At 37.8% G+C, this 19312-nt stretch overlaps 1 protein-coding gene across 5 annotated transcripts; it reads left to right on the forward strand.

Moving 5' to 3' along the window:
• The first annotated feature begins 2297 nt into the window (after positions 1-2297).
• Positions 2298-17684, forward strand: akr1a1a (aldo-keto reductase family 1, member A1a (aldehyde reductase)). Of its 5 annotated transcripts, none has more exons than XM_049470549.1 (9): positions 2298-2358; positions 5401-5537; positions 6425-6544; positions 6664-6815; positions 7630-7825; positions 9000-9199; positions 10998-11070; positions 17135-17221; positions 17326-17684. In XM_049470549.1, the coding sequence occupies exons 2-9, from the start codon at positions 5454-5456 to the stop codon at positions 17389-17391; spliced, it is 978 nt and encodes a 325-aa protein (XP_049326506.1). In that variant the 5' UTR covers positions 2298-2358; positions 5401-5453; the 3' UTR covers positions 17392-17684. The 5 variants fall into 5 exon arrangements, with proteins under 5 accessions (XP_049326506.1, XP_049326507.1, XP_049326508.1 ...); XM_049470550.1 differs by having other exon boundaries at positions 2300-2358; positions 5404-5537; XM_049470551.1 differs by lacking the exon at positions 2298-2358 and adding an exon at positions 2386-5099.
• The last annotated feature ends 1628 nt before the right edge of the window (positions 17685-19312 follow it).

Here is a 19312-nt window from a genome sequence, read left to right on the forward strand (position 1 = left end):
AGAAAGAATTCTGCATAGAGGAGTGGGACAAACTTTCTCCCAGCTGATGTCAGCAAAGGTTATTTTACAAATGATTTTCAGTGACTTCATCACCTTTACTTAAAATGTGTATTTCCTCCATCTATCAGTTTTGTTAAAATGATGATGACACATTCAGATGTTTAAATGGTAATGGATAAAAGACAAATATTTTCAAGGGGTGCATGTGGAACAATCTTTATATAGTACAGATCCATACATCTTATGATGTTAATATTATACCTTACATTGCATTACAGTTTTTTTTTACTGATCACATAAATATTTGTATGGTGTTACTGTGGTAGAAGGTAAAATCACTTGACAAGTGTATAAACTCAAACTGCTCTTCAGAAAATTTCTGCAGGCTGTTTTATTCCTATGAGGGATGACTAAGGCAGCAAGCTTGCCTGGCCACATAAGGGAAGTCAAGTAGGCCCTGTGCAGAACACACTGACACGTCACAGCACTTGAAGCTGTTATGAAAGGTCAGCGTCTCTATTTGTTTGACAGAAGAGACCTGGAGAGCTGGAGTGTGCAAGGATCCATGGAGCTATCGTGTTATGCACTATTATGTTGCCATGTTGCAATATAGCACCAAAACACACTGCCTGGACAAAAAAAGGTCACACACTCGTTGGTCCGCATTTAGCTTTGATTGCAGCACATATTCACAGTGGCTTTGTTTCAATAAGCTTCTGTAATGTTACAAGATTTATTTCAATCCAGTGTTGCATTAATTTTTCACCAAGATCTTGCAGCAGCATTGATGATGGTAGAGTCTGACCACTGCACAAAGTATTAATGAGGTTAAGGTCTGGTGAACAATCCATGTGTGAAAATGATGATCTCATGCTCCTCTTTTACAATTCCAGCCCCATTAATCCTGGTATTGTTATCTTGGAAAATGGCCGTGATAATCAGGGAAGAAAAAATCCATTGATGGAATAACCTGGTCTATATTCAGTATATTCAGGTAGTCAGCTGACCACATTCTTTCAGCACATACTGTTGCTGAACCTAGACCTGCAGACCAACTGCAGCATCAACCCCACTTTGATACAGTGTAAAGTAGTCAGTGTACAGCTTGAATAACAGTGTACATTTACTGTGCCTCAAAATAACTCAACAAAAAGTCATCAATGTCTAAACTGCTGGCAACAAAGGTGAGTACACCCCTAAGTGAAAATGGCCAAATTGTGCCCAAATTGTTAGTCATGTGACTCGTTAAGTGTTACTAGCTCTCAGGTGTGAATAGGAGCAGGTGTGTTGAATTTGGTGTTATCACTCTTACACTCTCTCATACCGATCACTGGAGGTTCAACATGGCACTGCATGGCAAATAACTCTCTAAGGATCTTTATTGCTGTAAATATGGCCTAACCTCCCCCCAACAGAGGGGAAAAAACACTGCAAACTAAGAGAATACAGCAGATAGTACCTAGCACTAGGCTTCATGTGCAAAGGAACCAAAAACTATGAAGCTGATGTTTGTGCTGTATTTCGTTTTAAACGGCAAATAAATTGTTCTGGGGGGCCGTAAAAAAATTTGTGGTGGGTTAAGTCACAAAAGGTTGGGAATCACAGGTCTAGACTACAAGATGATTGCCAACACCCTAAAACTGAGCTGCAGCATGGTGGCCAGGGCAATCCAGCAGTTTGGTCAACGAAAGAAGTTGGGTGCATATGCTCAGCATCATATCTAGAGATTGGCTTTTGAAAATAGACATGTGAGTGCTGCCAGCATTGCTGAAGAGGTTAAAGGTGTGAGGGGTTAGCCTGTCAATGCTCAGACCATACACCACACAGTGTATAAAATTGGTCTGCATGGTTGTGGCTCTATAAAAAAATATTTGCAAAAAAGTAAGGGGTGTATTCACTTTTGTAATATATTGATTCTAAAAAAAACTTTTAAAAATGTACATTTTAAAATTGCTATTTAACAAACACTACAGATATGGCAAAGAACTCACACCTACTAATCAAATAATAAAATGATAAAAGATTTAAAATGTATACAATTCAAAAACATAGGGTGTTGACATTTTAACCATTTCAGAGTGAAGGATAACATTCCTCTGAATGAGTAAATATGTGTTCATTCTTAAAAAGCCATTTTTGCATGAAACTACAACAAATAAGCTGCGAACACAAAAGGTTACATTTATACTGACCCTACTAAAAAGACGAATTTGACCAGCTTTTCTCCTGCTGTTTAATGTGTCGGCTCTATTTTGGCTGTTTTCCATCCCTGTGGGTAATGGATAAACTGAGACTTTGAACTCTGTCCCATGGCGTTGTCTGCTGAACTAAATAATTTCAACAGAAGCAACTCAGAAGGTAAGCAACTCAATATACAGTTATATGCAATGCATAGAATTTATATCAATAAATAAACATTGCAGGAGATGTTTAACCTTAAAAAATAAGCGTATGAATTCTTAAAATACACTACTTGCCTGCAGGGGTTAATGAATAGTGTCTTTGCACATGGGGTGGTGTGTAGCCATATCTTTGGAATATGCTGAGCTGTAGCATGGAATTCTATCCTATTTTGTGCAGTCAGGGTAAAAATGACCCACATTAGTAAGCGTGAAAACCTGTTTTATTTATTAAAAAAGAGAGCCAGCAGCTTTCAAGTCAATATGCTGATATGGATTGGTATGCGTCTATACCAGTGTTAAGATAATGGGTCAAATGTGTACATACAGTACCAGTCAAAAGTTTGGACACAACTTATATTTAGTAAAATGTTCTGCATTGTAGATTAAAACTAAAATCAACAAAAATATGGACAAAAACATTATTATGGAATTATTGAGTAAATAAAAAAGTGTTAAACATGTGGAATAATATGTTTTCTATTTTAAATTCTTTAAAGTAGCTCCTCTTGCTTAGATGACAGTTTTGCACATTTTGGCTGGATTTTCTCAGTCCGCTTTATGAGGTGGAGTCACCTTGAATGTATTTCAGTTAACAGCTGTGCTGTACTTATCAAGAGTTAATGATTTGAATTTCTTGTCTCTTAATGTGTTTGAGAGCATCAGTAGTAAAGTTGTGAAGAGGTAGAGTTGGTATACAGTGAATAGCTCTATTTGAGTAATGTTCTAATGAGACATGATCTACTATCTAGCTAAGTAAAGAAAGATACTTTAAGAAATAAAGGTCAATTCATCTGAAACATTTTAAGAACTGTGAGGCATTGAATAAAATGGTGTGTTCAAACTTTTGACTGTATTCTGAACCAAAATATGTCCTCTATTGTTTGTTTACTCATATCGTCTATGCTGCCTTGACAGAAAAAGGATTTGAGATCAAATGATTATGTGCTAAGCCACCATATTAGAATAAACATACTGTTGCTGTCTGACTAATACCTTTTATGTCAATTTTTGCAGTTTTGCTGTCACTTTTTGCCATAATTTGATTCTGGTTGTTGTTATTTGCATAAAAATGAATGATGAATGGACTAGTAGAATTGTTCTAAAATTTTGTGCACTGAAATCTTTTTGCTTTGACTGTTACTAAAGAAGGTTAAGATTTTTTTTAAATTTTTTATAAGGTAAAGTTTCGGAGATACAATTATTTTGCCTGACAGCAACAATTAAAATAAATGTATTACTACCATCAGCAATATATGTTTGGCAGTCTTAGCAATAATAACTCTATGCAGTATTAAACTGCCTAAACACATTAAAAAGTTATGAACCGTCTACAAGTGGAAAAAAACTTTTAATCATTCATAGAACCAAGTTTGACAACAAAGTGTTAGATCGGGACACAATAAGGCATCTATAGCAGGTGTTAAATTAAATTCTCACTTCATGCATGTGCACGTGATACCATAGGCGTCACATGCACACACTGTAAAACATACACGCTTACTCTTGTTTGCAGTTGTCACATATTGAGTTAATGAATCATAATGAAAAGTTGTAGAGTCAGTGTTAAACAGTTTTGTCACTGTCAATATGTGACCACGAGATGAGTCATCATGTGTACGCATCCTCTGCCATTCACACAACATAAATTCACCCAGTCAACACTGGAAGCTGTTGAATATCAAAACAGCACTTTCTCAAAATCTCAGATCTATTTTTACAAAAGACACTACCAGAACATTGTCAGTATGTACACAAAAATAATCTATCAAATATACTTGGTGAAATCAAAAGAAGTTAATAAATATGAGGCTTTACAGAATGCCCCGCCTCTTTATTTTTCCACCAACCGTACCAAAAACGTACCAAACTGTGGGGTTAATACCGCGGGGTGAATCCTGCACACTCATAGTCTGCCAAAGCTGGCGTCCCAGCTGGTCCTATAAATGCTTGTTTTGTAAATAAATCTGACAAGTAAGTATTGCATCTGGAGGAGACATTCCAGTGAAGTATATTTCAGCATATATATTTTCTTTATATTCTCTTTTATTTCTCTTCACACTCTTCACTAATGTATGTACTTTAGGTAGACCCTGCCTACGACTGTGTATGGCTATGTATGCTTAAGTGTTTCCAGATGTGTACCACAAACCCATAAAGAGGTCCCCAAGAGTGGGAAAGGGGGAGAGAGGGAAAATCAGAATTGGGAAAAGATCTCTCTCCAAGGCTGGCCTAGGAAGCATTGAAGATATTGTCTTAGTCTTTTGTAATAATTAATTGTATTACACCTAAGGCAATGTCTGCTGTGTCTTCTTCTTCATCTTCAAGCATCTTCACAGCAAAGAGACAGCGGTAAACGACACCAGAAAATCCATCTGATCCATTATCCTGCTGAAAAAATGCCCCTTCGAAGCCCTACCATGTGACCTCAGGATGTCCTGCACATATCACTGAGCTGTTAATGTGTCTCTCATATCTCTTATGCAGTATCTCCCCAGATCATCAAACCAGTAGTTGGGGAAGTGTTCCAATCCACACCAAAGATGCAAAGATGCACTCATCACAAGTCAATACTAAACAGAACATGGATTTGTCACTAAAGATAATATGGTTCCAGTCTGTAGCAATCCACGACACCAATCACAACACCACTGCAAACAAGGGTGACAGTGAGTGACTGACTGAAGAACAGCCTAGATGGTAGGCAATTAGTTAACACTAACATCCTGCTTCTTCCAGTCCAGTAAAGCCCGCCCTCTAAAAGTCTGTCAACTGAACAGAATTTGCCATAGTGCAGTGAATGATCTCTCAACAGGAGGTACACTACCTACAAGTAGTCTCTAAAACCTATGTTACCACCATCTTGTGGCAAAACCCAGTGTCTAATCAGACCCACCTGTAAACATTTACATATTTGTGCAAGACATACAGTAACTGCAAGCTGACCTTATTTGTCAGTGATGATAAAAATGATGTTTGATTGAAGGTATACATTTTTCAGTAGCAGAGCATACCTTTCGTGACTGAGGCAAAGCACCAACCCTCTGAAGGATTATGGCATCAACCAACATATTACTCAGCAATGGTCAGCAGATGCCAGTTGTGGGTCTTGGAACGTGGAAGAGTGCACCAGGGCAGGTATGTGTGACTCTACTGTATACATTTCAGAAGATAATTACAAAATTAATTCCATGCAGATCGTTGGTTCTTCTAAATAGAAAATAACTTGCAGTGAAATAAAATCGTTTGAAGAAATGTAACAGTTTAATACAATCCTTTGTTTTTTACTTTTATCATCTCTTTACTAATAGAGTTCAGTAGTACTGTACTTCTGTCCACACAAACCCATTACTGAATATATATTTATTTTGTTTAGCTTGAGGGTTGAGTATTCAAACAAACACTGACAAGCCATTGGATAGCAGTATGTAATTTGATACTAAAATGTAACAACATGGGACAGCTTGGGAATGCCCACAACTGTATGTGTTGTGAGGTGCTATCCTGTAAGTAAGAACACAGGAGCAGTGCCTGATAGTGGATGCCGGATGAATGAGACAATCCATTTCCAAAGTGGTGTACTGGGAATATATATAAAAACCTTATGGATTTTGGCATGTCAGTGTATACTGCTCTATGTTTATAGCAGTATCTTCAGCCCGTAACTGCTGTAAGTCTTTATCTGTTTAGTATCATAAGTGATACTATACAGTAACTGCTGTGATCATGTATGTTACATGTTACAGTATGTCACATATCTCTGCACCTTATTCATTGTACCATTTCGGTACTGCACTTTCCTGTCTGTTAAACTGTCTCGTCTGCTGTATTTATTGTATTTATTGTGTTATAGTTTTATGTTGCACTATAGTTACACTTTTGCACTTTATGTTGTCTACTGTATTGTTGTTCCATGTTGCACCATGGTTCCAGAGGAATGTTATTTCATTACACTGTGTACCTGTACTCACATATAATGACAATAAAAGCCTCTTGACTTGACTTGAAGGATTGTCTTGTTTTAGGTGAAACAGGCTGTGCTAGCTGCGCTGGATTGCGGCTACAGGCATATTGATTGTGCTTCGGCCTACAGTAATGAGCATGAGGTCGGTCAGGCGATAGCTGAAAGAGTTGGGCCTGGAAAGGTAACCCGTCTGTGATGTGCATGTCAGGGTTTTTTTTTTTCAGATCTATTGTAAAAATGCATATTAACCCTTAAAAAAGTACAGAATAAAAACTCAGTTTTATATTTTATCCTCTCCAGCCACTAAGAAGAGAAGATATATTTGTAACCTCCAAGCTGTGGAATACCAAGCATCACCCCGAAGATGTAGAAACAGCCTGTAGGAAGACATTATCTGATCTCGGTCTAAAATACCTGGACCTGTATCTCATACACTGGCCAATGGCGTTTGAGTAAGTTACCAACAGAATCACATCAGTGTTATTTACATAAACTAAACCTAAAATCTATTCTTGTAAAGGAACAATCAGTAATAAATACAAATTTGTAAAATAGGAGTCCAATTTCCAAACATGCAATGGGAGTTTTTTCACACAGGTTGCCAGATTGGCACACACTGGCAAATGGCGACTACTCTGAAATAGGACTGGAGCAAATGTTGTTCAAAAAGGAACATACTTGCAAAACCTGCTAGTGCTTAAACTCAACGTTTTATTTAATATCTGATAAAACATCCTTATTCATATTCTGATTTACTACATAAAATTACAGGTCCTAATGATTCCAGGGCTGCATCCCAATCCACACATAATAACCAAAATTGGATGGTTTGCTGCAAAACCCCGCATGCATTTTTTGCCCAGCTGACAATCTTTGAGAGGGGGCATATAATTGGACTGAAATAAGCAGAATGGTTGTATTGGAAAATTGCCGCCATCTTGGCTGCCTGGGGTAATCTGAGGAATCACTGCATACAATAGCCGGTACCTACAACCTACAAGTAATGTTACAAGGGTCAATGACAGCATGACACATGTGTTTCCCTTTCATGGTTAGGCTTCCAATTGATATTTTTTAGCAGGATAATACTGGCCACACACAGCAAAGGTTTCTAAATAATGTCTCCACCAGATTGCAAATCTTTTTAAAAAGACTTTTTAAGTGGCTGCAAGCTGCAACTGCAAAAAAACTTTAAGCTACAATTTTAGCTTCAAACTCTACTGTTCTATACAATGACTCTGAGTTCCTGTACTCTCTCACTTTCAGGAGGGGAGATGAGTTAATGCCTAGGAGAGCTGATGGAACTATTCGCTATGCAGATACCCATTACAGAGACACCTGGTCAGCAATGGAGAAACTGGTGGACCAGGGTCTGGTGAAATCCATTGGCCTGTCTAATTTTAACACCAGACAGATTGATGATATCCTCAGCTTCGGAAAGCACAAGCCTGTGGTCAACCAGGTATCATTACCACAATCAGTTTTAGTGTTTACTGCAGGGATGGGACACTCCCATTCAGGGTCATAGAGGGTGCTTTTTTCTGTTTCTGTTTTCAGATCAATTTGTCCATTCATTTTTAGGTTTGGTTTGTATGTAAAAAAAAACTTAGAAACTAGGCTGGACTGCAACACACTTACTGATTTAATGATTGTTCACTGGCCTTGATTTCAATACTAGGTTGGATTGGTTGAAAGCAAATTAATTTTGATGTAAATGTTACTAGATTTTCACAATACACAAATATTACATTCAATAGACTTCTTTTGTAATAAACAAACGAAAAGAGAATCCATTTTAAAACTATTTACAATGTTGGTGTCCATGCTGTCTTATAATATTAAGTTAAATAAATTTAGAAAAACTAGTTGTTAAAGCTTTTCATCAACACTAACGTTATTTTGTTAAATTAACACATTAGGCAACCATGTAATCACTCAGTTCATATATAATTATATATTTGCATGAACTGGATAGTCAGTGAATCATGATACAGATTTTTTTGAAATTGTTGAAAAAGTAAAAAAAAAAACTTTTAAAAATATATTTTGATGTAATATTTTCTTTAACTGATGACTGTCTTGTTTGGATTTGGACTTTCTCTGCAAATTGATTTGACTACATTATACATGTTTATACATGTTGCTTCTTAACATGAGTTTTACTCACTCAGTTTTACTCATACAGCCATTATTACTCAACACCTGGTTAAGGAAGGCTTACTTTAAATCAAAACAATGTAAAACATTGCTTACATATTACACTTGGAATACTTTAGTCATTTAATACATAAGTGAAACACAAAGTGGTAACTTGCTCTTACAGTTGTCAACCATTATATAAAATGTTATTACATACATTAGAAAAGGCAGTCTAGGAGAACCAACCAAACTAAGAACCTGTTAAGATTGCAGTGGTCACTTCCTTCCAGAAGTGCCTCATGGATAAACAAACAGACATCAAGTGATATTTTTGTCAATATCATCCAAACCGCTATATCCTCTGTGTTTAAACATTTAAACATGAAGGTTTATGGTTTAATGCTAAGAAGGCATATCCTAGGCTATAGTTTTTTTTTTTAGAATATAAAAATACAGATTTATACTTACATTCAAAAGTATTATTTTTTTTATTTAAGGTGGAGTGCCATCCATACCTAACGCAGTCTGAGCTGCTGCTTCACTCTCAGAGTCGAGGGCTGGTTCTGACGGCCTATAGTCCTTTGGGTTCTCCTGACCGACCCTGGGCTATTCCAGGTGAACCATTGCTGCTTGATGACCCAAGATTGGTGTCCATGGCTGACCGCTACAAGAAAACAACAGCTCAAGTTATACTCAGGTGAGAGAGAAAACTCTCCACTGGCTCTGGGTTTGGAAATGTAAATATAAGAAAGAAATAAAACTGTTTTCCAACAAATTTAGGGTTTAAAAATTGGCTCTAAATTGTACAGCTCTGTACTGTTTCTGTTTAATTTTTAATTCATCCAATTTTATCCACTGTAATTTACTAAAATGGACTTGGGGTGTAGTAGAACATGATAACGAGTTCAAACTTTTTTTGTGTAGCCCACTTCACCCCAGCATTCCATAATACAGGCTTACAATGCTAGTGATGGAGGCATAGAGTTACCCATGCAAATAAATAACTACTTTAACACCATAAACAAAATAAAAATAGCAACAAATTTTATTGTTAGATTTCTGAGGGCCGTGAACGAAGTTCTAAGAACTTTGAAAGTGAAAAGTATTTTTTGTAAAAACACTGTTTATACAAATAGTACCTTTAGGTAGTACTCTCGGTGCCACCATCTTGAAATGAAGTCACAATAAATCAAATGCATGAATTTTATGGAGTATATAGTTATTGACATTGTAGAAATTATAGAATTCAGGCACCTCCACTTTAATGTTAATGTAACGTTAATGGTATTAAAATAGCCTTTTCTTTTCACAATCAACTCTATGCCGCTCTCTCCTGCATTGTAAACCTGTTGGGAGCATTGGCTAAAAGCATTATATTTCAGAATGCTGGGGGTGACCGGAGATGGGCTATTCTACATGAGTTTGTACTCTTTATCATGTTTTACTACACCCCAACTCTATTTAACACCAGATTTATCCTTTAAAACACCCAGTCACAAGGACTGCCCCTATACGCTTATGCTAGCCATATTAATATTACCCAGCCCACCATACTAGCCAGATGAACGTTAGCAGGGAGACAGTGAACTAGCTAAACCCGGATCTCTGGCTATGATTTAACTAACCCTGAACTGGTTGTTTTCTCAATTTAACGGCAAAACGAGTGGAGGATAATGTTAGTCAAGCCATTGCTCTTAGAGTAGCCTGCTTAGCTAGCTAGCTAGTTAATATCCTACCGTGGGGAGCCTGGTCTTACAAGAGTGTACACTCACAGTGCTTAGCTGGACTGTATTTTGCACTTAAACATCATGTTAACATTAATTTTATGTCTAGTTTGATATTACAGATTAATGTGGACACAAAAGTAAATTTAGAACACTTTACAAAACAGTGTGAAAGTTGAAGTAGGATGCTGCGCCCACGTTATTTGCCTGGACAGATTGTTTAATTAAGCTTGTAAGGAGGACTGTAGTTAGATGAACTACAAGGTATTTTTCTGCAGTCACATAGTTAGTTAGTAACTAGCTAGCAAGCTAATTACTTATCTACCTTCCACCTTGTGCACATAACCCTCAATCCAGTTACTGTAGGCTTTTAGTAAAACAGCCCAGAGAATCTTGCTCTTATTTTCTGCTCATTTTTGCCTGCTTTTTTTTTTGCTCGTTAATTCAGGGAGGTGTGTGAGGTTAGTTGTCCACACAGGCACTGCCATTTAAACTTATGGATATTCGGCAGGCTAGCTCACTGCCTTGAAATGTATACCCCTTCATCTATTTGAGAAGGTCCATTCATTTTTAACACTCCAGCATCTTAACATGCTCTAACTATGCTGAGCCCAGCTGTGGTGTCTGTTAGCATCACAGCTCCCTTGTTGAACTCGCGTGTTAGCGTTGTGGCTAACCGGCCCAATCTTGCTTAGCCAAGAGTAGGAATCTAGTTTCTAATCTGGTTCAAACTGATACAGCTGTATGATTATGAAATGTTTCGTTATCTAGATGGCACGTTCAGAGGGGACTTGTGTGTATTCCTAAAAGTGTCACTCCATCCAGGATTAAGCAGAACATTGAGGTAAGTAATGGGATCTAATTTTGAGGATAGTTTGAGGACTATCACTTTTATCACTTATTATTTTATCACTTATTACTTATTACTTTTGTGATAATAATCATAATAACTACAGTATAGGGATTATTAACATGACTAGCATGGCTTTTGAAAACGTCTCAAAACACTATAAACTATAAACACTAATGTATGTTTGATGACCTATACCATAGGTCGGCAATAGGCGGCCCGCGGGCCAGATGCGGCCCGCAAGCAAGAAACATCTGGCCCGTGAGGTTGAACTATAATGAAAAAAAAATCGGACTGTCCGTCTCAAAAATGCTCTTTATTTAGAAACTTAATTTTCCAAAACAGAAAAATTTATTAAAGATTGTTTGATAGAGCCACGGGCTGTTAGATAACTGCTAGCTTCTTTATTCTGTTATTTTTTTTTTTATTCGTTTGTTTTTTTTTATTTAACAAACAGGTATATCATTAATAGCGCCCCCAATGGTCAGTCCACAGATTTCACCCACATCAGCCCACTTGAATGTCTGCTTGTCATTTTAAGAGCGCCCTCCCGCCACCGCTCCCACCACCGCTCCCGCCACCGCGCCCGCCAATCCCCCCCCCAATCCCCCCCCCCCCCAAACCCCCCCAAGTGCTTGTGGCCCGCCATGTAATGGCTTGGAAAAAATCTGGCCCGCGGCCAAACTTAATTGCCGACCCCTGACCTATACCATAGACCAGTGTTTCTCAACCAGGGTGCCGCGGCACCCTGGGGTGCCGTCTGGCTTCATCGGGGGTGCCGTCAAAATATTGCGCCTCACGTGCATATTTCCTTTCCAGAGTCAGCTCGTGTCGGGGTGTGTCCCAATTCACAGGCAGCATACTCTGAAGGATGCGACCCACAGAGGCGGTGTATTACTGCGCAGCTGTGACGCAATCTGTCTTCGAATACAGCCTCTGAAGGATGCAGCCCCTAAATTGGGACACACTGTAAAGTTTTTGTCCCCCCACGCGATGCACGCGCTATTTTATTTCATATTCCGCCAGCAAACCCCCCCCCCCCCCCCCCCCCGTCCGTAAACTGGGGTGCCTTGACATCTCGAATATATTTAAAGGGTGCCGTGATAGAAAAAAGGTTGAGAAACGCTGCCATAGACATCATATACCTATGGTCTATACTGGCTCTCAGAACTCCAGTTCTGTTGTGCTCTGTCTTTCTGCTCTGTCCCCTTGTGGTCATGGAAAGTATTTCACTGCTGCTTCTGCTCAACTTCTCTCTGACCTGCAGTGCATATGGCACTGCCTTTTTTAATGTATAGATATTAATAATATAATTAATACAGTTCTTTGTTAACTAAATCATTATTATTAAAGGAAATAGAGAATGTGGATGGTTATTTTCATAGCCCAAAATAATTTAAAAAGTCAAAGAACCATTTTATTGTGACTTCTGAGTGTATTTTTTCTGTCAGTGATGTTTCTGTGTTGACATTAACAAAGATGTTTTAAGAGAAAAAAAAATCTAAATATTACAAACTTGGCAAAGTCCAAACTACCTAGGATAAATCTGAGCGGCAGAGAAAGCCTCATTTTAAAATCTGTATCACCACAGAACTCAAATAGCCCAAAGGCCACCAACCCAGCTGTGTGTCTCCCAGATGGCAGATCCAGAGTGGTGCCCACCCTCTCTGCATAACCCCTCCCAAGGGAGATGCCCCACCCCTGTCATCCTCGCACACAGGAGAACAGAAACATGCCTGCAGGCAGCCACACACACAACCCAGAGCCGCCACAATATTATGTTATAAAGATTTTTTTTTTCTTTCAAAAATGGGGTTTCAGCAGATTACGACACACTGTAGTATTTTACTATATGTTGCTAATATTTGGAAGATAATGAAGATAATAAGGTAATTTAGTTTACTACTACTACAAATGGTGTCACTGGCTTCAAATATGCCTTTAATATCACCACTGATAGAATAATTGTTTGTGTAGACTGATTTAGATCTATAGTTCCCCAGGTGGGATGTAAGAGTTTTCAGTAGTTAATGTTGATTTGAGCAGTTAACAACCCACAAAGAGTCCTCCTCTGATCCGGGGGTAAAATCAGCTGGAAAAGATCTCAATATCTTGATTACTAGTTTAGCAGAGTCTCTCTTAATCCTCTTCCAGCAGCAGCAGCAGCAGCAGCAGCGCACAGCAGAGAATTTACACGAAGGACCAGGACAGCTGCGTCCGCTGTGAAATTACCGTAATTACCCTAATAATGCGCAGTAAAATAAATCTCTGTGAGACTGCAAACGCTGAAGATGCACTTTTATAAGGCTGATACCTAGTATTAAAGCAATGATTGTTACATTATTACAGTCTTACAGTCATTCTTAGAGTCTGAGATGCCTTCTGGAGAACTTTCATCAATGTCTTCTATGCAATAATATTACGTTATAATGTTGTTTTTTTCTTCCAAAAATGGGGGTTAAGCAGAGTAATACACACTGAAGTATTTTACTATATGTTGCTAATATTTGGAATAGGGTTGTCACGATACCAAATTTTTGACTTCGATACCGATACCAACTGTAGTATCACGATTCTCGATACCAAAACGATACTTGGAAGAAAAAAAAAACAAAAATATCTGAACATAAAATGTTTATTTTTGACTGAACTGGATTGAACACTGAACAATAGGTGCAAACGTTTTTATTCTAAAATGAAACATTTGTACAAAAAACAAGTTTCGTTATTATAACCTTAACTATAACATAATTATCTAAACACTTCCTAAAAACTAAAACTAAAACCAGAGGTAATGGTAGCCTGACTATGTGAACCTGACGGGCGGGCAGAAGTTAAGTTCTGAATAAGGAAAATAAAGAGACAGAAGAACATTACAATGTTATGTTCATTTTAACACTCACTGCTCCGTTTTATTAATCAACCGTTTACCGTTTTTAATAAGCAGTCGCTAGTAAATCTTAGTAAAGCTACAGACAGAGTGTATCTTGACTAACTCCACTAACCTGTCGACTTCTCAGCTCTTTGTAGAGATCAGGGTGCTTGTCTGCTAAATGAATGAGCGAAATATGATCAGAATTATGTTAAATAACACTGTAACATAGAAGCATAGAACTATTATTTAATTAAAATGATTTTTAAGAACAGCTAAACACACTGCTGCAGGTCAAACGCGGAGGCGTTCACGTGCGAGAGAGAGAGAAACAGAGAAAGAGACACAGCGAGAGTGAGAGAGAGAGAGATTTGCGTGTTCTGATGTGAGCTACTCACAGGTAAAGGTTCTCTTTTATCTCCTCGTGCTCATATTCTAGTCCCACACATAAGTCTGCAGCTCCCTCAGTGTTTTCTGTCGTATTTTGCGGCTAGCGCGAGCGCTTACAACTAACACCGCGGAGCGCGAGGTGCCGCCGCGCTTGTGCCGAATCCGCTACTGAATCCGACTCCCGATTCGCGGACAGAATCGGCACAACACCCCCCGCTGTACAACTGCGGGAGTGAAAACAGCGCTAATAAATAAAGTAGTTTAGTTTCACTTTCAGTTTTCGTTATTTTCGTTATTTTATTTAAAAATAAAAATATAAATAAAAAACAGATGCCTACATCTCAGACTATTTTCCCACACTTCACTCCTCGCGCCCGTTTTGCCGTCGCCATTCTACACTCGCTGCTGCTCTGCTGGCTTGCGCGTGAATCGATTCATTTGTTCAGAACACTAAGTTTATCTGAATCTTGCCACACCGACTGCTGCGGTGTGAATCAGTTTTCTTATGAACTGAATCAAATGGCGCCTACAAATTTGACTCATTTGAAGCTAGTGACTGGGCTATATACAGTATCGAAAGCATCGAACGCTAAAGAACCGAATCGTTTGTGATGACGTAGTATCGAAAAAGAATCGAACCTTCGGTACACCGTGCAACTCTAATTTGGAAGTAACTGAGGATAATAAGGTAATTAAGGTTACCACTACTACAAATGGTGTCACTTGCTTAATTCAAATATGCCTTCAATTAATATGCATTTAACTCAAATATGCCTGATTTGGATCTATAGTTCCCCAGGTGGGATGTAAGGGTTTTCAGTAGTTAATGTTGATTTGAGCAGTAATTAATGAATAGTTATTATAAAGGAGACATAATTAGTAAGTAGTTCTCTGGGAGATATGTAAGTCTCAGTAATTATTGTGAAGTTAATAGTGAACTACTATAATCATTAGTTCAGTACTATCTACTGAGTAATTATTCAGTACTCCCTGGTAGTTAATAGAAAATATTTAGGTGTTAATGCAGCACTATTAATTAGTTACTGCTTAGTTACTGCTTAGTTACCTATTAACTATGGAACAGTATTATAAAGTGTTACCGAACATTCGAATCGTGCCTGACACTCTGGCTGAAACTCCACCCTCTTTGACTAGGTCTGCCTAACAACAGAGCGATCAATATTCTGATTGGCTCAACGAGAGTACATTATAATATGCAGCCGATGGATTGGCAAGCGTGAGAAATACCATGTGTGTCTGTGAACTCGCTGAGGTGCGTGTGTCATATGCTCAAAGCGTGAGACTTGAAAAATGATTGTGAAGCTCCTAAGTGCCTATTAACATAGTGGATGCAAACTTGCCGAGGCTCGTTAGCACCGTAGCTAACCAGCTGCACAATTTTCAAGTTTGGCTGCTGTGTCTTTCAGCATCGCAGCTCCAACCCTTGTAAAGCCCATAGTATCGCAGCTCGCCCACCTATAACCATTTGAACCCAGCCGCTAACCCACTCCAAACCTCCCGAACTTCCCCAATCTCATGTTTAAAAGTAGGGGTAAATTATAGTGGAATATTTGTCAAATTTAAACATAGTTATGTTGTATGAAAAATATGGACACCCCTGATCATTTTCATGATTTTACTTTATAAATTATTGGTTGTTCGGATCAACAAATTTAGTTAAATATCTCATATAGCAGATGATATTTAAGAAGTGATGTTTACAGAAAGTCTGCAATAATTATTTAAACAAAATTAGGCAGGTGCAGAAATTTGGGCACCCTTGTCCTTTTATTGATTTGAATACCTTTAGCACTAATTATTGGAACACAGAATGTGTTTATTAAGCTCATTGACCCTTGACCTTCATACACAGGTGAATCCAATTATGAGAAAGGGGTTAGGTTCCAGTTGCAAGTTTCTCTTCTCTTTGCATCTTTTCTGAAGAGTGACATCATGGGAGCCTCAAAACACAATTCTCACATGACCTGAAAACAAAGATTTTGTAAACATCATGGTTTAGAGGAAGGTTACAAAAAGCTCAAATCTCAGAGATTTCAGCTGCAGTTTCCACTGTGAGGAACTGTAAGAACCACTGGCACAGTTCTAGTTAAGGCCTGAAGTGGCAAAACAATAAAAAATCTCAGATAATCAGAGGAGGATGATGAGAACAGTCATAGTCATCCCACAGACCTCCAGAGCTCCAAAGACCTACATCATCATCTTACTGCAGATGGAGTCACTGTTCATCATTCAGCTATTCAGCTCACTTTACACAAGGAGAAGCTGTATAAGACAGTAATGCAGAAGAAGCTCCCCAGACCTGAATATTACTGAAAATCTGTGGTGTGACTTAAAGCGGGCTGTTCATGCTCAAAAATCATCAAACCTGACTGAACTGGAGATGATTCGTAAAGAAGAATGATCCAAAATACCTTCAACCAGAAGCCAGACTCTCATTGGAAGCTATAGAAAGCGTTTAGAGGCTGTTATTTCTGCAAAAGGAGGATCTAATAAATATTGATGTGATTTTTCTGTGCCCAAACGTATGCACCTGCCTAAAGTTTGTTTAAAGAATTATTGCACACTTTCCTTTAATCCTATAAACTTCATTTCACTTCTCAAATATCTCTATGTTCATCTGCTATATGATATATTTACGTGAATATTGAACATTGCTGCTCTAAACAACCAATGATTTATAAAAGAAAATCATAAATATTATTAGGAGATGCCCAAACCTTTTCATACCACTGTACACATGCATATTTACTTTTATATTTATATTTGTTCCACCAGGTCTTTGATTTTAAGTTATCTGACGAGGATATGAAGAAAATTGAAGCCTTTAACAGGAATGAGAGACTCATCATTCCAACTATAGAGGTGAGTTTTGTACCATTCTTAGTTAAATCTGAACATACAGGAACTAAATAAAGATTCTGGGCTCAAAATGTATCATCAATAATGATTATATAATCTCTCTACAGAAGGATGGACAGAAGGTCTGGAGAGATGCCAGCCATCCTCATTTTCCTTTTCATGATGCATACTGATTACAGCCAGTCCAGTCTAACTGTGCAACAGCGCACACTAGAACAGCAGGGCTCCATTTCAAAGGACTCTCAGACTGCTTTTATTATCTAATTATAGAACTGGTGAGATAGAAATTGTTAAAACTCCTGGGCACACCGCTCTGTTTAAAGGCTGGAACTCGTGAAATAATTTACATCATAACACTACTAAAGGATCAGGGAACAAACAGCACAAAGAAATTGTCACTGTGGTATAATACACAATCTATAGCCTGGCTGAGTTAATGATTACAAATAAATAAATAATAACATTACATTTAGGTATGATTTTGTTTTTGTCTATACAGTTTTTAAATGGTATATATTATTATTAAACAATTGATTAGAAAAGTTTACCCTTAAAGAACTCATGATAACATGTGCATCACAGAGCCTTCAAAAGACGTGTAAAGTTCCTTACAGCAGTTCCTTACTCTGTCCTTCACGTGAACTCATTAAGTACCCAAGTGACACATACTGAACATCCTGAATGCATCATGGGACAGTCTGTAAATGTGTTCATTAATCTGACCTCATTTACAGCATGTAGGTGTACAGGGTTAGTGCTTCATATAAAATCGGCTCCTGCTAGAAACTTATTTTTTGATCTACACATCTGTTAAACTGTTAAAATATTAAACATAGTTAACAAAATTGTGTTATATCAGAATTTTAACCTTACAAATGTTGTTAGTCATTAAAAAACTTTGGTTTGAACAATGTGTGAAAATCTAATATGTCTTGTTTTAATGAATTAATATCAGAATAATTCTCTCAGGATATGAAGGTAAAAACATAAGCGCATTGCCCACTCTGCCCTGTGGGGGGCACCACATCATTAAGTATTCTTCCCAAACCTACTGTTTATTGCTCAGGGGTGCTAGAAGTTCTATTATTAAAGATTCTTACACAGAAATAGACTGCAGATTTTAAACTTTGGCTCCAACATATTATTTTAGTGTCTAGTGTTTACACACTGTTCAATCAGAATGCCTAATACTCGAAACATTTATTTTAAAGATATCGTTTTAAAGGACAGTTTTTTATATATTATTTCAAAAGCATCTACAAATTATATGGACATTAATTGTTACATTATTTGATACAGAGAAACAAACACTAAAATTTTACACAAAATTTTAACTTAATTCCTAGAGATAATTATACTGTGCGCGCTGATGCTGGATTAATGATCCTCAAAGAATGAAGCATATACAAGTATGTACCAGGCAAGCATGTTACATATACACAGCCCAGTCAGTAGATAAGAACCTAACTAATTTTACACTTTGGCCATTTTACCTCCTCTATTGTCCATAAAGGAGCACTTTGAAGGGCTCTAATTATTAGTCCATCAGTCTATCTGCATATCGTACTAGGTTTCTTTGTCCAGATCTTAAAAACAGCAGCACACCACAGAGAAACTATTATTCAATTGATGGATCATACAGGAGTGCTGCTGGTGTTTTTAAAACACCTCAGTGTCACTACTGGACTGAGACTATACCACAAGCCAGAAACATCCAGCCAAAAGCATGCACTGATCACTGATGAAAGACTAGAAAATGACCAGCACAAACTGTGCACAAACATTCACAGCTTCTGTGTCCAACTTGGCAGCTACAAGGTGGAGCAGCCAAGTAGTAGTGTCCAATATAGTAGACAGTGAGTGGACTCAGTGTTTAAAAACTCCAGCAGCACTGTGCAGTGCTGAGAATGACCCACTACCCAAATAATAGCTGCTCTGTCGGTCCTGACCAATTAAGAACTGTCTGAAAAGAGGATACTTATGTATGCAGACAAACAGATTCAGGACTACACTGCTCTATGGTCAGAGGAGCTAATAGGATGGACATCGAATGTAGAAATTAAGGTGGATAAAATATTGACTAGACTGTGTATA

The sequence above is a fragment of the Astyanax mexicanus genome, chromosome 22 (genome assembly GCF_023375975.1).
Source record: "Astyanax mexicanus isolate ESR-SI-001 chromosome 22, AstMex3_surface, whole genome shotgun sequence".
NCBI classification, from domain to species: domain Eukaryota; kingdom Metazoa; phylum Chordata; class Actinopteri; order Characiformes; family Acestrorhamphidae; genus Astyanax; species Astyanax mexicanus.

Excerpts from the sequence above, each read along its gene's own strand:
- akr1a1a (XM_049470549.1), top strand. The coding sequence starts at position 5,454 with ATGGCATCAACCAACATATTACTCAGCAATGGTCAGCAGATGCCAGTT. Across the intron at positions 7,826-8,999 it reads ACAAGCCTGTGGTCAACCAG|GTGGAGTGCCATCCATACCT; the intron begins GTATCATTACCA and ends TTTTTATTTAAG. Across the intron at positions 11,071-17,134 it reads GGATTAAGCAGAACATTGAG|GTCTTTGATTTTAAGTTATC; the intron begins GTAAGTAATGGG and ends TTGTTCCACCAG.